General features: G+C 36.2%; 1 protein-coding gene across 1 annotated transcript in view; it reads left to right on the top strand.

Annotated features, from left to right (window-relative positions):
- SPAG1 (sperm associated antigen 1) overlaps positions 1–23,245 on the top strand; it is a 42,301-nt gene that overhangs the window by 8,067 nt on the left and 10,989 nt on the right. The window contains exons 6-12 of the mRNA XM_085301090.1: positions 306–411; positions 5,810–5,940; positions 6,585–6,691; positions 9,554–9,716; positions 13,810–14,229; positions 14,620–14,719; positions 17,538–17,690. Coding sequence (XP_085157216.1) covers positions 306–411; positions 5,810–5,940; positions 6,585–6,691; positions 9,554–9,716; positions 13,810–14,229; positions 14,620–14,719; positions 17,538–17,690 — 1,180 coding nt within the window. The remainder of the gene's footprint in view (positions 1–305; positions 412–5,809; positions 5,941–6,584; positions 6,692–9,553; positions 9,717–13,809; positions 14,230–14,619; positions 14,720–17,537; positions 17,691–23,245) is intronic.

Here is a 23,245-nt window from a genome sequence, read left to right as displayed (position 1 = left end):
AACAAAGGTCTGTTTGCTACCAACAGTTGAGTAGGGACCTCTGGAATGTATAAGCTTTTTGATCATTACTGAATATAAATTGAAAAACCACTTCCATCTTGTATTCTAAATTATATGTGTATCATAAGAATTTAGGCTTTTATTATAGAAAATAAAACACACACTTATGTTTTAATAAGCTATGTTCTTTACAATTTTTAAAAATAATATCTAGAGCGTGACATTCAATGTATTTTAGCTGAAAATGCTTTCATAACATCTATGCAAGTTGTTAGCTGTTGTTATGTATGAATATTTTTCTCTAGGCATGCCAAAGAAAGAAAAGATGTTTATTGCTATTCGTGAAAAGGAAAAGGGCAATGAAGCCTTTGCTATTGGGGATTATATGGAAGCGGTGACATATTACACTCGGTGAGTAAATACTATTGCATTCCTTTATTTTAATGACTGTTATTTGTGAACATTACATTTAGAGCAATCTGATTAAGGCAACTTTTTATTGAAGCAATATCTAGTGGCAATTAGATGATTTTCAAAAGGCAAAAAAACTTGACAGAAGAATATGTAAAGTACTGTTACATCCTGATATTAATTTTTATTAATCAAGAAGAGAAGTAGATGATAGTAACGGGATGTAATTTGCAGGTCTCAAAGTTATTCAGATTTTTCAAAACAATTGAGAATCTACAGCAAGTTGATAAAAATAAATGGATAAACAACATGGTGAAAAATTAAATAAATTACTGACAGATTTACTGACAAATTAATGCATTAGTAGGATTATCTCTGTTATGAATAAATAAAATTATTTTAATAAAAACTTATTTTTAGAAAAAAGAAAATTCATTGTGTGCAGCTTCATCACAACGCTGTTTGTAATTAGCAGTAGTCCAGAAGAAAAGAATATTAACACAGGATTTTAAAAAAAGTATGAGATTCTTACGAGTTTATTACTGTTTTAGGACCTCTGCTATATGTGCTTCAGAAGTAGAAAAGTTCAAGGTGAATGGGATCAGGCATGACAGGAGGAGAAAGAATAGTATTTCAGTTATCTCAGTATTTGAATACTACCTTAAAGAACTATATTTTTTTCTGTCTTTTTCACAGTGTTCAAATATAACTCCATTTATACAAACCCAGATTTTCATATGAAACCAACATTTTTTTTCTCATTTGCAGATTACCCAACTTGAGACACAAAGTGCTGTCTGCTTGCAAAAAAAAATGAGGTTAATGGAAACTCAGTTCTGTGTTTAACTCTGTGCTTTTAAATAATAAGCACTTAAAAAATAAAAGAAGCCTTAAATGTGTCAAAATGATCACTTAGAATTTGAGAGCACATAGAAATCTTGCCTATTAATTACCAGTGTCTAAACTGAGGGCAAGGATATGACACTACTGTGAAATGAAGTGTTAATTTATGGGCTTTGCTATTATAATGGGACATCCTCTGAAAAAAAACTATGCAGAAGTTACTGTGTCTATAGTCAGTGCAGAAAAATACACAGAAAATAATGGAGTAAATTGTGTCTAACAGGAATAAATTACTTATTGAATAGATTTATGTTTAGGAAGCACTGTTCATATTGTCACTGAAGGATGCAAGGTTTTGTGGAACAGGTAGTTTCTGAAAACTTAACTGGAGATTGTTGATGTATATATGTGCACAGAAGTATTGTATTTGTATTGCATAGACTGTCTAAAAGGAGATATTTGATGTAYATATTTTCTTATTCTTGACTTGCAGCTGTAACATTTTTGTTTTTCTTTAACATGCGACCATCAAAAACATCCACAGCTGTATTTCATATGCATACACATATATGTATATAAGTGATTGAAGTATAAATCTATAATAAAAAGTAAGAAAAAAATCCCTGCTTTTTTGGCCATAAATCAGCCATTCATTATCAAGAATGGACAGAAACTTCCCTAATAGMGAAGTCTCTCCAAATTGCACCACCATAGGTATTGTACACCTTCTTCTGAGATATTTGGATATTGCTCCTTAATAATGTTCTAGCTGGGCACTTTTCTACTACTATCTGAAAATTCATATTTTAAGCTTAGAAATATTTAAATATATATTTTGGAGTGGTTGATAGTAGTCTGAAGGAATTATGTGCATATGGCTAAAAAAGGGAAAAAGAGTAAAATCCAATATAAAAATAAGCAGGGTACAGTTCTTGTTTTGTTTGTTCTCTACTATTGTAAGCCAAACATAGATAGTACATTCTATTTTAGTCTTTTTAGTTTACAAGAAAACCATAAATCTCTCATTTCTAAAGAGATTCAATTTTTTTTTTTGCACAGGTCATGCTCTGATATAATTCTGTTATGTCAATATAATTTTAAAGTAAATAGATCTTACTTATTACACATGTGAAATCACATTGCTGAAGGATTTTAGTCTCACCACAAAATCATGAAGTAATTAAAGTTGGAAGGGATCTCTGGAGGATGTTTTGTGCAAACTTCCTGTTAAAGCAGGACCAACTTAGATCAGGTTACTCAGGGCTTTATCCAGTTAAATTTTGAATATCTCTAGGGGTGGAGATTTCACAATCTTTSTGGGTGGCCTGTTGCAGTGTTTAACTACCCTTACAGTGAAATTTTTTTTCCGAATACCTAATCAGAAAATCCCTTGTTTCAACTCATGTCTGATGTATTTTGTCCTATCAGTGTGCACCTTTGAGAAAGATCTGGCTCTGTCTTCTCTGTGCCTTCCYATTAGGTAATTGAAAACAGCTTAAGACYTCCTCTGAGCCTTCTGGCTGAACAAACCTAATTATTTCAGCCTCTCCTCATCAGTGCTTCATGTGCTCCAGGCCCATAACTGTCTTGGTGACCATGTGCTGGACTGACTCCATTTTGCTAGTGACTTTCATGTACTGGGGAGCCCCAGACTGCACACAGTACTCCAGAAGTGATCTCACAAGTGCTGAACAGAAGCTCGATCCCCTGGCTACAGTGTTGCTAATATAACCCAGTGGGTGGCTGGCCACCTTTGCCTCGGGCACACTGTTAACTTACACGCAGTTTGTCATCCACCAGAGCCCCTGGGTCCTTTCTGTAAAACTGCTTTCTAGTTAGTTTGGCATCTGGCCTGTACTGCTGCATGGAGTTACTCAGCCTCAAGTACAGGATTTTGCTCTTGCTTTTGTGAAATTTCCCAAAGTTGTGAACTCATTTATTTGACTTGGTAAGTCCCTCTGAATAGATGCCCTGCCCTCCAYTGTATTGACTGCTCCCCCAACTTAGTATCATACACAAATTTATTCTCTTCCATCTGATATCCAGATGATAAAAATGTTACATGGTATTAGCCCCAGTATTGATCCCAGAGGGAGGCCACTAGTAACTGGCTAGCAGTCGGACTTTGTAGGATTGATCACAATTCTTTTACCCAGAACTCTAGCTATTTTTTTAATCTACCTTATAGTCCATCTTTTCTCAGCTTGTCTATAAGAATACTACTGTTTTAAAAGCTTTGCTTTAGTCAAGAGAAAGAATATCCACCCTTCTCCTTTCCTCCCATGAGCCRGTCATGTCATCATAGAAAGCTATYGGGTTGGTCTGTTATGATTTGCCCTTGGTAAATCCATGCTAGCTGTTGCCAGTCACTTTCTTGWCCTTCATGTGCCTGAACATGAATCCAAGATGATTTGCTTCATAATCGTTCTGAGAACTGAAATTAGGCTGACCAACCYGTAATTCCCCAGCTCCTATTCCTTTGCCTTCTTGAAGATGTGTGTGATATTTGCCTTTTCCAGTCATCAGGAACCCAATCACCAGGACTCTTTGAAGATGATATAGAGCAATCTTGCAGTAACATTGGCCTGTTTCCTCAACACCCTGTCTGGAACTTGTGTATGTCCTACTTAATCAAGTGTTCCCTAACTTGATCTTCAGCTGTGGATATTGCTTCATTCACACAGGATATGCCTGTAGACTCAGGGATCTGGGAAGCCTGAGAGTAAACATTACAAATAAAAAGTGAGGCAAAGAACGCACTGAGTACCTCAGCCTTTTCCATGTCCTCTGTCACTAGGTCCCTTGTCCCACTGAGCAGTGAGGCCAAAGTTTCATTTGTCTTTGTTCTGCTGATGATTTACTTCAAAAAACCCTCTTCTTGTTGCCCCTCACATCCCTTGCTAGTTTCAAATCCAGTCTTTGCTTTCTTAATTCCATCACTAATGCAGAGGCAGTGCCTCCATATTCCTCCCGTATAGCAAATACCACTGCCATCTGCTGTGTACTTCATTTTTGTGTTTGAGCTCAGGTAAGAGTTCCATTTCCATCCCATCTGTGAGGCTTACTTGATCTCCTCCACCTTGRAAAGGAGGTGCTTTGAAGACACTGCCCTTGAAGATTAACCAGCTCTCCTGGGCCCCTTTGCTCTTCAGGGCAGTCTCCCTGCAATCCTGCCAGGCAGATTCCTAAACAAGCCAAAATCCTGTCTCCTCTTTATGTTGCTTACTTTTCCCAGGATCTTATACTCTACTATCTCATGGTCACAGCAGCCAAGGMTGCCATTGATTTTCATATTCCCAACCAGTTCTTGTTTGTGAGAAGTCCAGTAGAGCATCTCCCTAGTCAGCTTGTTGATCACATGTTGTCTTCAGTACACTCCAGAAATCTCCTGAATTTCTTGTTTCTTGTCAGTTTGCCCTTCCAGCAGTTATGGGGGTGGTTCAGGTCTTCCATGACATCCAAGGCCTGCAATTGTGAGGCCTTGTGTGAAGAAGGCTTCATCTACTTGCTCTTCTTTGCCAGTCTGAAGCAGCCACTTACTGTGATATCACTATATTGGTCTGTTCTCTTGATCTTGTCCATCRGCTCTTGATGAGCTTGCATCTGTTCCAAGACAAACCTCCACACATTTCAGTCACTCCTTTGACTACAACTCCACTCGTCCTCCTTACCCCCCCCCCCCCCCACGCTGTTCTTCCTAAGGAGCCATCACATCCATCCATCACAGCACTCCAGTGAGGCAAGCTATCCCACCATGTCTCTGTAATCCCATTGAGATCATAGCTTGACAACTGCACAAATGTTTCTTATTCTTCTTGCTTTTTTTCCCATGCTTTCTATATTTGTATACAAGCATGAGATGGTTGTCCGCTCATGCTGCTTTCACAGAGAAAGTGAAGAATCTCTTCCAGTATGTCATTTCCTGGGTACTTTCTTATTGCCCCAATTCTCTTTAAGTTTTGATTACCATCCCCAGTGAACCTAGTTTAAAACCCTCCTTGCTAAGTTAGGAAGTGTGTTGTCAAAAATGCTCTTGCCCTTTGTCAGATGGATGCCAGTCATCCTCATTCATCAAAAAAGATTCTGTCATAAAAGCCAAAGCTCTGCTTACAATATCAGCTGTGCAGCAAGGATTCATTCACTTCTACCTAAGCCTTTCCATTTTATGAGCAAGACAAGGAGAAGCCAGCCTGGCTCCCCATGCTCTTTGCCATACAGCTCTCCAGAGCTCCGTAGTCACTCTTGCTACTCACAAGTTTTCTTTTGCCAGTATCATTAGAGCCTACATTGATGGGCAGCAAGAATTAATAGTTTAAGAGTCATGACAGCTTCTCTGCATCTCAGATCTAAGCCCCAGCAAGCCCTCCCAAGACAGAAAATYGTGTTGGTGGATGGATACCTCTGCTCCTGCAGGAAGGAGTCTCTAATCACAATCATTAATAACATCAATATTAATGTTGTTATAATACTGTTTTCAGCTTCTAATAGTGGAGTGTTTTTATGTTCAGGTTTTTTAGATGTGAGCATATCATGATCAATACTCTGTCTTTTTCAGGAGTATATCAGTGTTGCCCACTGTGGCTGCATATAATAACAAAGCTCAGGCAGAAATCAAACTTCAGAACTGGCACAGTGCTTTGCAGGATTGTGAGAAGGTGCTAGATATGGAACCTGGCAACATAAAAGGTAAAGTGAAATGTAAACTTGCCTTGCTATATGGTACAACATCCAGTCACATTGTCATTTGACTTCACTGAGCTTTGGATCCATTCCAGGTATGAAGAAGTAAACAGGTTAGTTCCCCAAACTAATTTTAACAGTAATTTGGGAGTTAGGGCAGTTTTAGGCAGCCAACTCTGTTGATCTGTAATGACTATTTTAATGTGGTAGCATAGGACTAATTCTTACTTTTCATATGATGATTACAAGACCTCTTGTATTCATGCAGTGCATTGTTTCCRTAATATCCACAATGAAGTACTAATCACCTTAAAAGCAACATGAAAACAGTGAAAGGTGTTGATTTAATCCGTTCTGAAGGTGAGTGTTTCACTATAGCAACTATACTTGCATGGGAGGAGGGGATAAATTGGAAAAATATGAGGAGACCATTCACAGTTCATGATCACTATCTCAAATGAAGGTGTGATGTCAAATTACAATTATTAAAAAAGCTCAAGAGAACAATAATTAGTAGCACTTCATTATGAGGTAAGTGCAGACTTTTAAAAATCATTTTACRCTTATACTTCATATACATAGAAAAAATAGCACAACACTATCTTCTTTATGCTTCAAAAGAATATATAATACACTTTCTTCCTTTGTAGCTCTGATGCGCCGTGCCACTGTACACAATCATCTGCAGAATTACCAGACAGCTATAGAGGATCTGAAGAAAGTATTGTATGTTGAACCAGAAAATGCTGTAGCTAAGGTAAAAATAAATTACTTGTATATGACTAGAGTAAGGCTATATGGAGTTGTAGAATGAAGTGCATGCACTTTACATTGTTTGATTTGAACATATGTTCTGAGGACACAAGTGATCTACTGTGCTAGCGATCCACTTCTCAAGGTGGATCGCTGGCCACATAGGTGTCTTTAGTGGAAATTAAATACCTCAGTGGGATTCACCAAGTCTTTTCTTTGCTACTTAATCTTGAGAACCTGCAGGCACTGAAGCTTTCTGTATTAAAGTAATTTAGGTGCCTAAAATTCTGCTGCTGAACATGTACTACAAGTGTTTCTTTCTTGACTGATCAAAGTTATTTGGAAATTTCTCTCAAAAAGATCCATCCTGATAGGTATACCTGAAGTTTGACACATACATCAAAAGAAACATTTTAAAAAATGTTCTGACCTTTTATATGGGAATGCTGTAGCAGTAGCATTAACCCAAAAGAAGATGACTAGTGTTCTGTCCCCACTTCCACATGATAAGTACTCATTTCCCAACTCCAAGCTACAATGAGGTACCTTTAACACCTTCTGATGAATCTGGACCCTTCTGAGACAAAAATGCATTATTTATGGGACCAGAGAGAGAAGCAGGCAATGCCTTAGTTGCACAATCTTTCATAACTGTGTAAATGTCTCTGGAGCATGGATAAGATTTTAAGATACAGGACTACAATTAACCTTTAGGTAAGTTCGTTTAGAGAAGAATATACTATGATCTTCTCTTTGTGAATATAGATGAAGRAGAAATGGTAATCAGGATGTATGTTCTGATCACACTACAGGTTAGAATAGATGCCCCATTTAATTTAATTAATTCCTAAGGTTTGGTCTCGTAGATGTTTTCCCTGCAATGGGAAGAAGTAATCAGACTTTTATGACTAGGATCAAAAATTGCAGCCTGCGCGTGTGTTGCAGGGGAATATCCACTTCAGGCTTGGTATCAGAAGAGATGCCAGAAACTTCACTGCCATAGAATGATTTGGGAGGTCTTACTTATCCAGCCAACACTCATTCTCCATGCAGCAACTCTGGAGATACTTCCAGAGCTATGAAATTGCCTCCACATTGCTTCCTTGCATGTCTGCCACTGTGCAACCCATTCCACTTTTTCCCTTTACGTGAGAGTTGCTTTGGCAGAATTAGGCACTCTGCTGACACTGTAATTCATAAAATCAGCARAAGGAATTTATATAGCAAGGGGTACCATGGGTGTTTTGTAATATCAAAGAAGGCAGGATGGTGACCTGTTTTGGACCTAAGAAAGCAGGATGCTTTCTTCCCAAATTCAAGGTCAGGATGGGGATCCTGCATTACTATTATTTCAGGACAAGATAGTCCCTGTCATTTAATTTAATTCATGTCACTTAATCTCTATTTTCTTAAGGGTSATTTGTGGCTTAGAACCCCGTCCCTGCATTTGGACTCTCTATGTCCCTGGGCATCTTCAGTACTAGGCAGTTTATTACTAAACTGTTCTTTGCCTGTCAATTAGGAGTCCATCATGCTGGTAACCTCCCAATTTTGTTTGTGTACAATTCCAAGATGTGCAATAGCCTCATTGTGTAAATTTTGATTGGCTCTTACTACTAGCACATTTTGAGCTTTAGCAGCTTACGTACATATATTTAGCGCATTCAATAGTATGTGTGGAAAGATTATCAAATAGACTGTGCTGAGACTTCTTACAATACTAGACAGAGAGAAAGTGCTGTCCTTGATCGTGAATATGCTCTCCTAGAGCTCCGAGTATGTTAGTCARCTTTGCTGAGTAATGCTTTTGTGTCTGAAGCAGATGTCTAGACTTGGACCAGTCTTTGCCAACTGTTATGTCTTGGCTGAGGCATTTAGAGGTGCCACAGTGTTTGGCAGGGCATTTCTCAAGTTGCTGTTTGCCTGGAGGATTCCCCAAACCCTCATGAGTTATGTAAGAATGTATGGAATGCAGTTGGTATTGCACACACAATGAATATTTATGTGTAGAGTCACTCAAAGAAAGAAAGGTAAACTGCTTATCGGTTACTGGAATTCATTAAGGTGCATTGTCCACGTGTATTTTTGCTTGTTCATGTCCTTGTTTGCTCTTTTTCTCAGTGGACTGAGTGTTGAACTGGCACAGCATGGGAAAAAAAAAAAAAAAGAAGAAGAAGAAGAGTAAAATTGGGTGTGTCTTGTACTGCTCTGAAAGTGTAAAGAGAAATTGGRGGGTTTTTCTTAATTAATCCAAAAATGATTAGTGAATGAGAGGCTGTTTAATCATCCAATTTGTACTTCTTGCTGTAGTAACAAACCTTTTCATTACTCGACAGGGTACTTCTGCTACACTACTTGTTATCTCTTTRGTTCTAGTTGTGTCAGTTACACTTGTCCTTAACATATCAATCAGAAACTGAGCTCTTCATAGCATCCATTTTGATAAACTTGTTTTAGGCTTTTTCAGAGATTCTGGAAAGAACACGTTGTTCATAGGTCTTAAATATGTCTCTTCTGAGTAGACCATGTCAGGTGTCATAATAGCACAATCTACTTCTTTTTCTTAATTATTTTATTTAAATTTTTGGCCTAAACAGTTCATTCATGAAAGGCATATGTTTATTTGTGTAATGCCTTATGGTTGAGTTCCTAAGAGACAAAAATAGTGTGTTAATCTCAGTTCTGATACTGCCTCTTGGAAAAGTCACATATATTTTCTCTATTTTTATATTTGTAACACTTAACATCTTGATAGATTAACCAGCTATGTGGACTATTTAACAGAATATACTTTCTGGCTATAAATTACAATTTATATACCTTTAAAAAAGGTTTCTACTATTGCTATTTTTTTTCTGTATTGCAGAAAAATCTGTTAGAGATTGAAAAGAAACTGGAAGACTTAAAGCCTGTATCTGAGACTAAAAGCAAAGGAAAAAAAATACTAATTCAAGATATAGAGGATTCAGAAGGTGATGAAGAAAGACAGGAAAATACAAAAGAATGTGAAAGAAGCAGAGGAGATAAAGGTAATGTCATATAATTTTCTATTCAGTTTTARCCTGAGAAAAAAATCATTGCCTTTGATACTGTAAGCTTTAGTCACACAATTCATCTATATTTGCTTGTAAAATATTTTTCCCAATTGAAGAGTAAAATTATATTCTGTACTTAACAGTAGATCTTCTCAGAGTGTGAGATCTAGAATCCAGTTGTATTACACATGTCTTTGGAATTATAAAAAAAGTATAAGGCAGAGGCAGATAGAAAATGCTCCTAAATCACCTACTCCTTGTGTCCTCTATGATTTCAGATGATGCTTTGATGTGGGTCCAGGCAGTTATTTCTTCTGGTGTTAAAGAACATCTTGTGTTCCTTAGCTATTTCCCTCATATAGCTCTCCTGCCTTTCTACCATCACATTTTCCTTCTGTGTTTTTTTACTTCCTCTATTAGTGATTGTRTCAGAGAGTGTCAAAATGATCGAGTGGGAACTAATTTGATTCTTGTTTCAAAAAAAGGAATCATACTTTTTAACTGAAAAGTTTATGTCTATACACTGAAAGTAAATATTATAGGTAAACAAYGTGTAGTTCTTGTGCTGGATGTAGATTACAAGCAGTTGAAATGCAGCTTCTGTGTCTGGATTTTTGTGTGGCTAACAGCAAGACTGTTGAGATGAAGCTGMTTGCTTAACCAGAATGCCTGACTGTAGTAAGAAGTGAGGTTATTGAGGCTTGCGCTRGCAGATTGCTTTTAGATCCAGCTGAATGTCTGGGCCCCAAGCTGGAACAAATTGATGGCATCCTTGAGTTGATTTCCACCCTTTCCCCCTTCATTCAATTCTTTAAAATAATTTGGTCTGATGATTGGGGCTTTTGTGTTTTTCATGGCCTATGTAGTTCTTTGTCTTGGACTTAAATCAGTTCACACACTGTGGGTTTTCCAGTAAGCACGGTTTTCCACATAAAGCTTTAAATTGTCCTATACTGTGAATAGTAGTAGGTGTGTAATTTAATAATGCAGTATTTGCACAAGACTTCAAGAAAAATAAATTTTTCAAAATCAAGATGTATACACTAAGTCTCTTCAGGTAAAACCATGACAGAAATAGACTATAGCCCAAACCGTGGTATTATTTCATTTGGGGTTATTTTCCATTGGGGTCATTCAGATGACTAGGTGCATTTTAGGTTCATAGGAAGACTCCCATTCAGTTGATCATAGAATCAGTAAGGTTGGAAGRGACCTCTGGAGATCATCTAGTCCARCCTCCCTGCTCAGCAGGGTCACCTAGAGCATGSTAGACAGGGTTGCATCCAGGCRGGCCTTGAAGATCTCCAGAGAAGGAGACTCTATAACCTCTCTGCGCAACCTGGTCCAGTGCTCCGTCACTCTCACAGGGAAGAAATTCCCCCTCACAGTCGGGCAGAGCTTCCTGTGGTTCACTTTTTGCCCATTTCCTGTTTTCCTGTTGCATGGGACAACTGAAAAGAGTTTGTCCCCRTCCCCTTGAYACCCTCCCTTCAGGTACTTGTACACATTGATCAGATCCCCCCTCAGTCTTCTCTTCCCCAGGCTGAAGAGGCCCAGCTCTCGCAGCCGTTCCTCACAGGGCAGGTGCTCCAGCCCTTTGATCATCTTCACAGCCCTACACTGGACTCTCTCCAGTAGCTCCATGTCTCTTTTGTACTGGGGAGCCCAGAACTGGACACAGTACTYGAGATGAGGCCTCCCCAGGGCTGAGTAGAGGGGCAGKATCAYCTCCCTCSACCTGCTGGCAACACTCTTCCCAATGCACCCCAGGAGACCATTGGCTTTCTTGGCCACAAGGGCATATTGCTGGCTCATGGTCCACTAGTCATCCAAAAGTTGATGAAGGGTTAGGATTTTAAACAGGCGGAAGATTGTCAGCTAATGTCCATTGATAATACTCTTTGAGTTTTGCTTGTTGATTTTTTGAACGTGTTTTATGAAATGGAAGTCTTCAAATAAAACTGGATTCCTTGTCCTTATATTTTCATTATTTCTTGAATTATTCCATATGAATAATGAAAGATTTATCTGATGCTGTCAATAATTCGTCAACATACGTGTTGATGTTTCATAGGTTTTCACAGAGAACAAAGAATTAGGCCTTAGATTTGCATTTTAAAGTTTCTGATTCATTTAGAAGCAAAGCGTATCAGGTAGGATATGATTAGAGCTTTTTGCTGCTTAAGAGACCAGGTGTGCTTGCTGTTGTATTTCCAGTGTTGATAATAATTCTTTCTGCTCTCCTCTGCCACTGGAGCTCTGAGATGATAGAGGTGCAATCTGTTGGTTGATACTTACTGGCTGTGTTCCTGTACCTGTGCTTCCCTGTCTTCACTCACTCGGCCTATATACCGTATGTGAATTCACATCTAATCACATCTTAATTCTTAGGAATCTGTCTGACAAGATTTTTACTGTAATAGAAAACTTACCTTGCCACTCTATCCTTGAATAATAATTTCCTGTGTCCATTCTTGTTATGGTTAGAAGCATTATTGATGAGGCCTTCTAGGAGGTTGTTTGGCCACTTTGTTATTCTGTACCCTCTAACCCTTTTCCTAGGGTGCTTGTTTATTTGTTATTTTTGATTTTTAGAACTTTATACTTTTTGAGGAAGCAATTCTCATTTGTCATTGATTTGTATAGGATCTAGCACAGTGAGGCCCAGCATACTGTGTCTTTTAGGCTGTATTGCAAGCTAGCAAAATTAGATTATGTTAAAGTAAACAGCATTGAAAATTAACTCTAATGTTGCATGTATAATGAATTTCCTGAGCCCTCAGTTAGAGTATCAGTATAGATGTGCACCAGTAATTCTTTCTTTTCATWCCTTACAATTTTCTCTGTTCCTGTAGCACTCTCAGTGCAGATTGTCATTTAATTTTAGTTTTATTGCTTCTGCSTTAGAACAATTCAGGTACAATCTATATCAGCTAAAGCAAGAGCAAGTAATAAAAACAGATATTTATTGGCACTGTGTGGCTCAAGAGCAAAACTATTCTATTTGAGCGTTCATCTGTTAGGCACTAGAGAATCAGACTGTGAAGCACACATCCACACAAAACAAGACTGTAGTGGTTAGTTCTTCTGCGTATGGCAATAAGTATTTTTAAACATCTTACACTTTTCCAACCTGTCTGGTTTGATTTCAGTAAATGTTGTGCATTTAAAAAATATTTTTTGTAATTTGGGAACAACCTGGAGTTCATTGATTTTCCATCAACTTCAGAATTTTAGTTTGAGTCAATAGGAATCATCGCTCTAATATATGAAGGAATTTTAAAAATTCTGTTTGACAGCAGAGTACTTCTCACTGAGGGAAGGTGAATGCCCAGCATCTTGATTAATAGCACCAAAGCACAAAACTGGTTGTTTGCAGAGTTGCCCTTGCCTGACTGATAATTTTAAGAGTCAGTACCCTTGAATATAGTTTTCCATTGAAATCTACATTTGAATTCTGTAATGATAATCTGTTCAGGTAACTAAGGAATTTATTTATGTTAATACCTGATACAGTCATTGTATGTATTTTTTCTCAAATTAATAATAAATAGTAGTGAAAATTAAATGATCCAAACTTTATAAGAGGCCTTTTGCCATTATGTTTTTATGAAACCTTTTTTGAGAATGATTTATGAGCTCTTGTGCCTCCTCCTGTAAGTTAAATTTGAGGAGGGCTCTGAAGTGTGTAATGTTACTATCTTGTTAGTTGTGTGCTCTAATTTTAGCATGCAAGAATTTTGATTTGTTCATGGAAAATCAAAGCATCTGTATTTTAACTGGTGTATAAAGAGTTAATTCCAAGGTAAATTCTGTACCATTCTGACACTACAGAACAGGGAATTAGAAAATGCTCAGCAAGGAGAAATGAGATCTTACAGTAACACATTCTTAACAATAATTACAGATTGCTAGTAACTAGGAATTCTTCTGTGCCCTTGTAAATGTTTTCTGAGGTAGACAAATCCTTATAAAATGAAGATTCCTCAAGTATTCTGTGTTCCTTGGAAGTACACCCCTCTTTTGCAATGACAGTAGTTTCTTCTGATGATGCAAGCTCTAACTCTGCTGATTAACTTCCTTGTAGAAATTGGTGTACCAGTAATAGGAGAGGCAGCTACTGAGAAGCCTGAGATGGGGAACGCACATAAAAAGTTTCCTAGCAAAGGAGATGGCATTAAGTCAGAAGACAGAGAGACACAGAAGCAGAAGGAATACACTGAGAATGGAGTGAAAAAAGGCACACCAGAGAAACAAAAACAATTACCAGACCATGAAGATGAAGTTAACGGCTATTTAAGCAGTGACAAAAAGAGTGAAAGCCATGAAGCTGAGAAGATCTCCAGATCGCATGGAACAGGGTCTCTGTCTGCTGGTGGTGGCAGTTCTTTGCTTCCTCCTACTGCAACAAAACTAAAAAGTGAAGGGAATGAGTTGTTTAAAAGTGGACAGTTTGGAGAAGCTGTGCTCAAATACTCAGCAGCAATTGAATATGTCATGGGTTTAGGTGAGTGAGATAMCTTATCCTTAAATCTAGGATTGTTGTTTAGATCATTTAAAGGAACTACAAATGAACTAACCTAGCATATCCCTCAATTTTTGGCAAGAGCTACAGTGCAGTAAATTCTTTGTGATGGACAGTAGAGAACAATGCACTTAATACAAAATATAGGAAAATTAGTGAAATGATCTTTAACTTTCTTGGGGCAGAAATGTTTGCATTTATGTATGTGTTTGAATAATTGCATATTCTAGGTGACATGATAAAAGCTTCTGGCAGCTTTGCGTCATCAGCAAACTGCGTCACTGCGGTGCAACTCAGAGTATACAATGTAATTGTATACTCTTGAATGTAGTTTTAGTAATGGTTTTTGATTGTAATTGTATATTCTTTTAGGAGAACAAAGTCCAGGTGATATAAGTATCTTATACTCAAACAGAGCAGCGTGTTACCTCAAAGAAGGGAACTGCAGTGACTGTATTCAGGATTGTAACAGGTAAATTGCAAACTCCCATGTAGGGCAACAACATTCCTGATGATGAGTAAACATWTTAATTGATACCTTGTTCTTACAGTTTGGCTTAGAACAATCTTTAATAAGGGCTGATACCGTATCTAAATGACAGTTCTCTTTGTCAGTTCAATCACATGGAACCTAGGGAATGAGTAGCTTTAGTTTGTTGTCTTACTGTATGAAAACAGTTGTTAGTCTTGATGTGTACACAGAACTGCATAGAASGCTTAACATTTTTAGTACAAAAGGAGGCTTATTTCACTAATGCTCTCTACTTACTTAAATGTAAAAACTTTGTTAACCCAAAGGCTTATAACACTGTTGGAAACTGCTTTCAAGCATGCATATGGTGAATATGTGTGTGTTTTGTGATTTTCACATACATTCAGTGTAATTACAAACTGTGTCACCGTGTTCAAGAATTGAGCTAAAATCCTTTTTATTTGTTGTGGCTTTTAAAGACACAGGAATTAGAGAAGGTCAGACACCTTCAGTACCTTCCAAACACTGCCACCCGCTAAAGTACCACAGTATTTCTAGATGTCTTTTGTTACATTTCCTTAGATAGRGTTAGTAATACTGAGGTGTAAGGGGCAAAATAGGATCCCAAGACAGCTAGAAGTCCTCTTAATTAATCAAAATTTTTTGTAACACAGTGAAACCTAGCTATTAAAACCTAGACAATGTAGCTATAAATATACTTAAATATAAAATACATATATAACTTTGTGTTGATTAAATGGTTACTTACTGTATATATTCTGCTTGGTAGCAAAATTTCCTGAAAATGTCATCTGAAAAAAAATGATTTGTTAACGATACTTTGTTAAAATAGCTGCAAGATCATAGGCTGCTGGCTGATAAAACAAACTTGCGTACTTAACAGCTGYCTGCTTTTTCTTATTCAGATTGGTTTTAGTATGTAAGACAATTAAAATCAGTCATACAAAGGTTTGGGGTTTTCTRTTCTTACCAGTTACAAGCTCATTTTCTTATTACTTAATGATACTGTCCTTAATGTTGGGCATATTTTCTGGATACGCAAGGACCCATGATTCTTAGTGAGCACAACTGAGGTGGAAGCAGAACTGCAAAACTGCAGACATGCACAGATTAGGTAATGTCAACTAATCTGTTGAAGGCAGCACAACGTAAGTAGGGTATGCTAAGAATGGGTTGCCTGATTTCTTAAAAGCAAAAAATGGTGTTGTATTACTTATATTCTTGATACAAAGATAAATTTTGAACATTTTTCTTTTATTATGCTGTAGCTATTTATTGCTTAAAAGTGTATCAAAACCCCTGTTGGGTTTCTTCTTCTAAGGCTCTGGCTTGGAATACCTTCCTTTCTTGCTATACATAGTGAAATAGGGCTCCTACATAGTAACCTTATTTTCTTGTATTTAGTGCTGTGATGTGGCTTGCTCTGTGGCTGTATTATATTTGAGTRCTTACCTAGAAATTCCTACCGATTTTGTTCTTCAGCCCATGTGTTCTTCCCCTGAATTTATCTTTGTTCTGGATGTTAACAGCCTGAAACCTATGTTAATTCTCTTCTAAGTTATAGAATGCCAAGTGAAGAAAGTGATTATCTCCCTGTACTCAGCACTTGTTAGACAACATCTATGATACTGTGTCAGTCTTCAGCCTCCCAGTACAAAAAAATAGATACTGATTGACAAGAGTTCAGCAGAGTATCACTGAGATAGTTGGGGCTGGAGCTCTTGGCATGAGGAGAGGCTGAGGGAGCAGGGTTCATTTAGCCTAAAAGAGAGATGGCTTTGGAGAGACCTAACTACAGCGTGTCAGGATCTGTGAGGAGGTTATTGCGAAGACAAATCTAAAGGACAAAACACCATAGATGTAAATTGAAACATGAGAAGTTCTGACTATGTATTAGAAAAAATCTTTTCYCCATGAGGAGAGTCATGCATTGCAACAGGTTGCCCAGAGAGGTTGCACCGTCTTCTTCCTCAGAGGTTTTCAGGACCCACTGGATAAAACCCTGAGCAACCTGGTCAGACCTAAGAGCTGACCCTGCTTTAAGTGAGAGGTTGGACTAGAAACTCSCAAGCTCAGTTTCTCTATGATTCTATGAAATCTAATCCCCTAGACTCATCTCAATTTCAGTATTGCAGTATTGGTCTTTTTGCTCCATTAGCAATAATCATTGATTAGTAAAAGGTAATCTTTAATAAATAATGCCTTTGTAGGCTGCTGCTTCATTTTACTGGAAAAACCTATGGTATTTGGAAGGAGCCCTGATTACACTATATCAGGGACTGAACTCACTATTGACCAGACATGCAATCAGAAAAGGAAGCAAAKGAAGCCAAAAGACAGGCAAAAATCTGAAAGCCAAAATTAGGCAGGGGTATATTCATGTTTTATTAAACTCATTTTTTAATATGCATACTTGTATGTAAGGAAGAAGGACTGAAAACCATGTAGGCAAAAGCACCGTATACTTGAGAACCCTATATATCGAAGAAAAAAAAAGCTTTTCTCTTTAAACAGATGTCATTACCTCAGTCTTTTCTTGAAGAAAGTAGTTTTTCAGATGGAGGATATGAATTTGAGTAGAGAAGGTTGTAATAAAAGCACTAACACTTTCAGAACTGCATCTCATTTGGGGTACTGAGCAAGTAATAAACCATTCTATCCCTGTTTTCCTTGATTATGTTACTATAAGGCCCATCTGAAATCACAGATATTATGTATAGCTGTATATATAATAAAMATTTCAGTATTATTATTAATATTCTTTTTCAATGCTGCATTTTCTTTTTGTTTTCTTCAGAGCTCTGGAACTTCAGCCRTTTTCTCTTAAGCCTCTTCTACGACGAGCAATGGCATATGAGTCTATGGAGCGATATAGACAAGCATATGTTGATTATAAGGCAGTTCTACAAATAGACAGCAGCATCCAAGCAGCAAATGATAGTGTTAATAGGTAAGTACACTTTATAAACTTTCTGCTGATATGAGATTCTGAATAGAAAAATAGAATTCAATTTTGTTTAATTTCCTCCCTCCTTTGCATGTCCCTCAAGAGGCAGGGTCATCATAACTAGAAGACTGATTGTTATTATTTAGTAGCTTTCCTGTAGTTTCAAGCTTTCTGCACTGGAAATATTCCATGAAGTCACAAATTGGACCATAATAAGGAATATTTTTCCTTTACTGTTGAGGAACTATTTGAAAAAAAGAGGCTTGATTGTCTTAAATGTTTAACAGCTGTGGAAGTACATTTTTTTTCCTGTAAGCCTCCTTTACTGCTGTATTATTTTTTTTCTTTTCCATACACATCTTTGTTCTTGGCTTTCTTTGGATTTAGCATGAGGGCAGTAGCGTAATGGAGCTTGTGGTTTCCTAGTTCATTGGATGGCAGTAGTTTTTTAATCACCATATAGATCAGTATGTTCATAAATCTTCTGCATTTCCACTTGCAAAGAGATCTGAAGTAGGATGTGTTGCTTACTGCTAACACCTGGGGAATATTCCAAGGGAGRTATCGTTGCATTCTTCTCTAAGTGTCCACTGCTGGAAACTCTTGAGATGTGAAACTGGTCTATATGGGTCCCCATACAAATCCAGTCCAGCCATTTTTCTTTCTTTRTGATTAACATGACCCAAATGCCGTTAGTCCTACACCAGCATCTCCGTTCATTGCCCATGTACTTTAGCATTAAGAGATTGTACACATCCTGTATAGTAGTGACTGCATATAAAATTCAATCTTTGGTGTATAATGACTTTTTAAAAGTCTGTGCTTTATTTTTTTTTCTTTTTTCATTTTTCTGACATTTCCCTAATACCGTTTGCACAATTTCCTCTGCCTGCCAGTTTTTAAAAAAATTTTGCCTTTTAGGGCTCAATATTTTTACCTTGAGCAAACCGAGCAGAACATATTCCTGTCCCTTTCCAGCATTCACCTTATATACTTGTGCAGTTCTGCAACTAGCTTCAGTTAGAAATAACTGCATTACATGATAGAACAAAATAGGAGGTGAACATTTCACTGAATCTTCAATAATATTTCTCTTAATTTTGTACAAATGAATGCATTCATGAGCTGAACTAAAAAAAAAAAAAATCCCGACTTGAATAGATTACTTTGGATGATGTGGACGGAAATTTCTCTTACTCAGTAGTGTTGTACCAAGCATTACTTTTGAAGATTGCACTGGTCATCTGTTTAACAGTGTTTTAGCCTCAAGACATCTTATGGAAGACTGAGATTCACTTTAGGGTATAACACTGTTAATGGATGACCACTGCAGCCTTCAAAATGTAATTACACTTTATTTTACTGTAACCTTTTCGTAAGATTAAAGTTATTCATATATTTATATATATGAATTATATATAATATATGTCATAGACAATATATGTATATAATATGAATTTATATATATWTATATATATATATATATATATATAATCTATGCCATATTTGTTACTGGAGTTACACAGAAATGTAGTTGTAGGCATTGTTGCAACCTTTTTAGGTCACTATTTGTTTTTAAAATGTCATATTTTAAAAGCTTTTTTTACTGGGGCTTCAACGTACTTCATGTAATCTAAAGTAATATTTTAACACCTATACCTTTTTTCTTTCATTTCTTTTTCCTTTTCTTACTGGCATACTCATTTTGTCAATTTAAGATCTATGTCAAGCATAAATCCTTCTATGTGCTGCCATTGTGAAAATACTGAAGTAGCTTAATGTAATGATTGGCTGCAAAGCTTAGTGGTATAAAAAGGAAAATAAAATTTAGTGTTGTTTTTAACTTCCTTTTTAATACTTTCAACACTARTTCTTGATACCAAGTGAGATGTCTCAATTTCTGTAATTATATTAATATATCACGTGTAAGATATATATATCATATATATTATGATACACTGTAATACAATAATACATAGTATGTATTGTATATAAATTATAGTTACATATAATTTTAATCATGTAAAATTGTATACACGTGATATTTATATTAAGTGCATGAATGACAGGATTTTCCCTTTTTTTCTTTCTTTCTTTTTTAAAAAAGAATTTATGAAAGCAGAAGAAGCATTAGTCATTGAGCAAGAACCCACATTAATGCAACTTTTACCAATAGACCCTAGTATATGTTGTTTAACAGAAGGCCACGAGCACTAACATAATTTCTTATCCTTCCTTGAGAAGGCCATCGTATCTTTAAATTCCAGTTATTTTGTCAGAGGTGGCCAAAAGAGATCATTACACTCTAAGRAGTCTTACTTTTGATCACACAACAAGTTGTTTCTGCTCTCCTATGTCTGCACTGATAGAGCACTTGGGCTGGTGAGATAACTGCTACTCTGGTGTCTTCTGTGAATGATTATACACTTTTGATCTTCTTATTTTATCTGCTGCTGTTTTTTTTTCATATTTCTCCTGACAGTGACTTGCAACTTGCTTAGTAATAAGCTTACTTCCTTTCTTTTTCCTTAACATTCTTCCTTTTCTGTTCTCTAGGCCTTCCTTATGTTTTTAGCTTCACTSTTCATTACTCTTTCCTCCCTGGCAACCCATCACCATATTTCAAGGTGCTTATTTCACCTGCTTCTTCCTCCTTCTCCTCTGCTGGTAATTCATTTTTGCTTGCAAATTCTTATTTTCTAGAGCATAGAAAATTCCTGCCTAATTGAACTTCTAATGTAATTCATTTTTAACATTTTATTGTTTGTAAATCAAACTGAAATTGTTGACCAAAACACTAATTTTCATTGACAAAATAATGCGTTTTAAAAAGTGAATTCCAAGAAAATATGAGGACTGTTCTAAGTATACTGCCTTTTAACTTAAAGGGACAACCTAGAAATGTATTTTAAAAATACCTATAAAAGGAATAATAGTTCTTACCAACCTGATTTTATTGGAGGATTTATCTATTTTTAAGTTACTGAGGGAAACTGGATCATGATGCTGTAGAAAGCTGACAGAAAAACTCTTCTCCTACTTCTATTTGAGAGTGKTTTTGGTGAATCTTGTTAAAGCTTGTCTACAAACACTCACCTAACGTAGCAGGCTTCCCAGAAATCTTAGTGTAAGGGAGGAAGTTAAGTCTAGTATTCTCAACAATTCTCATGTAAAAGAGGAGTGAAAGTTTTAGTATAAAGCTTTTACCTGATCATTTTACATCTGAAAGGAAATAAGTAAGAATATAAGTACATACTTTTATGAAAAGTCAGCTGAAAACAAAATTAAAGCATTACTAGAGCGMATATCACCTTGGTTAGATGATGTTGACTTCATCTTCTACTGGTTTTCTGAGGTGATTGACAAATATACTGGAAGAAATGTTGTTATATAGAGGGTGATTGACAGATATGTTTCATCTAGTGATGTGGGCCAAATCGCAGGAAAATGCTGTTCGGGCATGCTTTTAACTAGTGGCGTTTTACCAGCTTTGTGAATATGAATTATTTTCTTGTTTTGGGTATCTTAATCTTCTCTTGATTGCCSTACTGTAATGAAGGGCAGTATATTTATGTGCTTCCATTTATTAAATTGAGTTTTTATTCTCGTTGTCTGATATCCTTTAATGTCAGTTAGTAAATTGCATTAGACAGCTTGGGAGCTCTTATTAGAAAGCCCCATCTCAGTACTGTACTGTATAAACTGTGGCTCTGTGATAAATCCCCAAGTGCAAGGAGAGTTGGATTAAGTTAGGAGACTGTAGAGAGTGACTGTATTTGCCCTTGCTTTTCTGTGAGATACCTATACTTTTTTAAACTAACCATGGCACTCAGGGAAGCATTTTTGCAAAAGACTATTCTAAGAACAGGTTGTTGTATTACAAGAAATCATCAGTCATCAAAGTCTGTATGATTGTTTTGTTGATTTTGATGAATTAGGTCAGGCTTTTTGTGCAACCTTAAATGCCCATTCTGATAAACAGAGAAGGGATGGACAGGAAGGAAAGAGGACCTTGGTTTGTGCTAGAATTGTTCTATTAATTTCTGTGAGAAATACCTAAACAGAATTAACTGACTTTTTTTTTATATATAAAGCGTACAGTGTTGATTTCAAGTAAAATGAATTTAGTAAATCTTAGAGCTGTTTAACTTCTGGTGGTGTGCGCCTTATTTCTTAAGAATTAAATTTAGACTATCATTTAAAAAATAATAAGTATTAGTAAAATTAGAGTAAAACGGAACTTGCACAAGCCTGTTTGGTGGTAGCATCTTTTAAAATACTGTTTATTAGTGATCCAGATAGAAGGGAGCCATGAAAGGGCGTATGCAGCTGATATGCAGAAGAACATTACTTAGAAAAGAAATTAAACAACTAGGTAATGCTATGAAATGACATTCTGAGTACAAAGAACTTATTTTAAATTCTAAGATATAAGAAAAGGTATGTTTCATACAGCTTCATATAATCACTTATGTAAAAGCTCCACAAAGAGCCTTTTTAATGTGTAACATTCTTCAAAACGTTTTGGTAACTTCTGTTTTATAACAAAAGTGTATTAGAACAGTTGCAGCTTCTTGTATTGGTTCTTCTGTCAGACCTGAAGTAGATAACGAGAAAAGAATTTAGTCCTGATTGCTCTTACTCTGTAGCCATAATATTATACTGAGTTTTCTTTTTGTAGACATTCTAATATTAAAAGAAAATAAAACCAAGGAAGAAAACAGTCCGAATTATTTCCCCTCATTTTATCCCATTCTTTACATCACAACTGCRCTAAATGGAACTGTACCTAAAATTCCAATTTCAGGTTTATTAGGTAATGTATCAACGTAACCTCTTTTATGACTCAGTTCAAAGTTTTCCTTTGTTAAAGTAGATTGCAAATTTATCACCGCTTGAGCTTGGCACTTAAGTTCTTTTTGATATTAGAAGACTTTTAGGTCACTGGTTATTGATTTTTTTTTTTTAATGAGCTACCAAAAATGTAACTGAACAGCTTTTATATAACTCATTAAGTTTATTTAGGTTTTGCTCCAAAGCATGTCTAGTGGAAATGAGAAACTTCCACTAGAATGGATTTTGGATTTATTCTGTTGTGTATGGAAATAGTTGACCTATAATCTGTGGATTTAAGAAAGACTCTGAGCAGTTGTAAATATATATATTTTTTCTCATTGTTTTTATGGAGATGAAGAATGATTGAGGAAATAATTTGACTGTTCTGTAAAATGCAATTTAACATGTCCTTTGTAACCTGTATTGGTTATCTAAAAAATGGTTGTAAGAGATTTCATGTGACATTGGCACACTTCATGACTGAAAATATTTTTTCTACTCTATTAGAAAAAAACTCTATGAGCGTCTGAAAGGAGTTAAAAAAAAAAAATCCCTCTATTTCTTTATAGCATGGGTTAGGTAGGATTTAGAGTTCTATTGCAAAATCAGTTATCGGCTTAAATACTTTACAGATCATGCTTTAAATATCAAATCCTAGTAGAAATATTCTAATTTAAAAAGGTAAAAAATCCGAATATTAAATAAATGTAATACTGTTGGCT

Source organism: Rhea americana, unplaced genomic scaffold (genome assembly GCF_003343005.1).
Source record: "Rhea americana isolate MKP2758 unplaced genomic scaffold, rheAme1 scaffold_0, whole genome shotgun sequence".
Lineage (NCBI taxonomy): Eukaryota > Metazoa > Chordata > Aves > Rheiformes > Rheidae > Rhea > Rhea americana.
The sequence above is the reverse complement of the archived record's forward strand: the minus strand, read 5'-3'. Positions and strand labels throughout refer to the sequence as shown.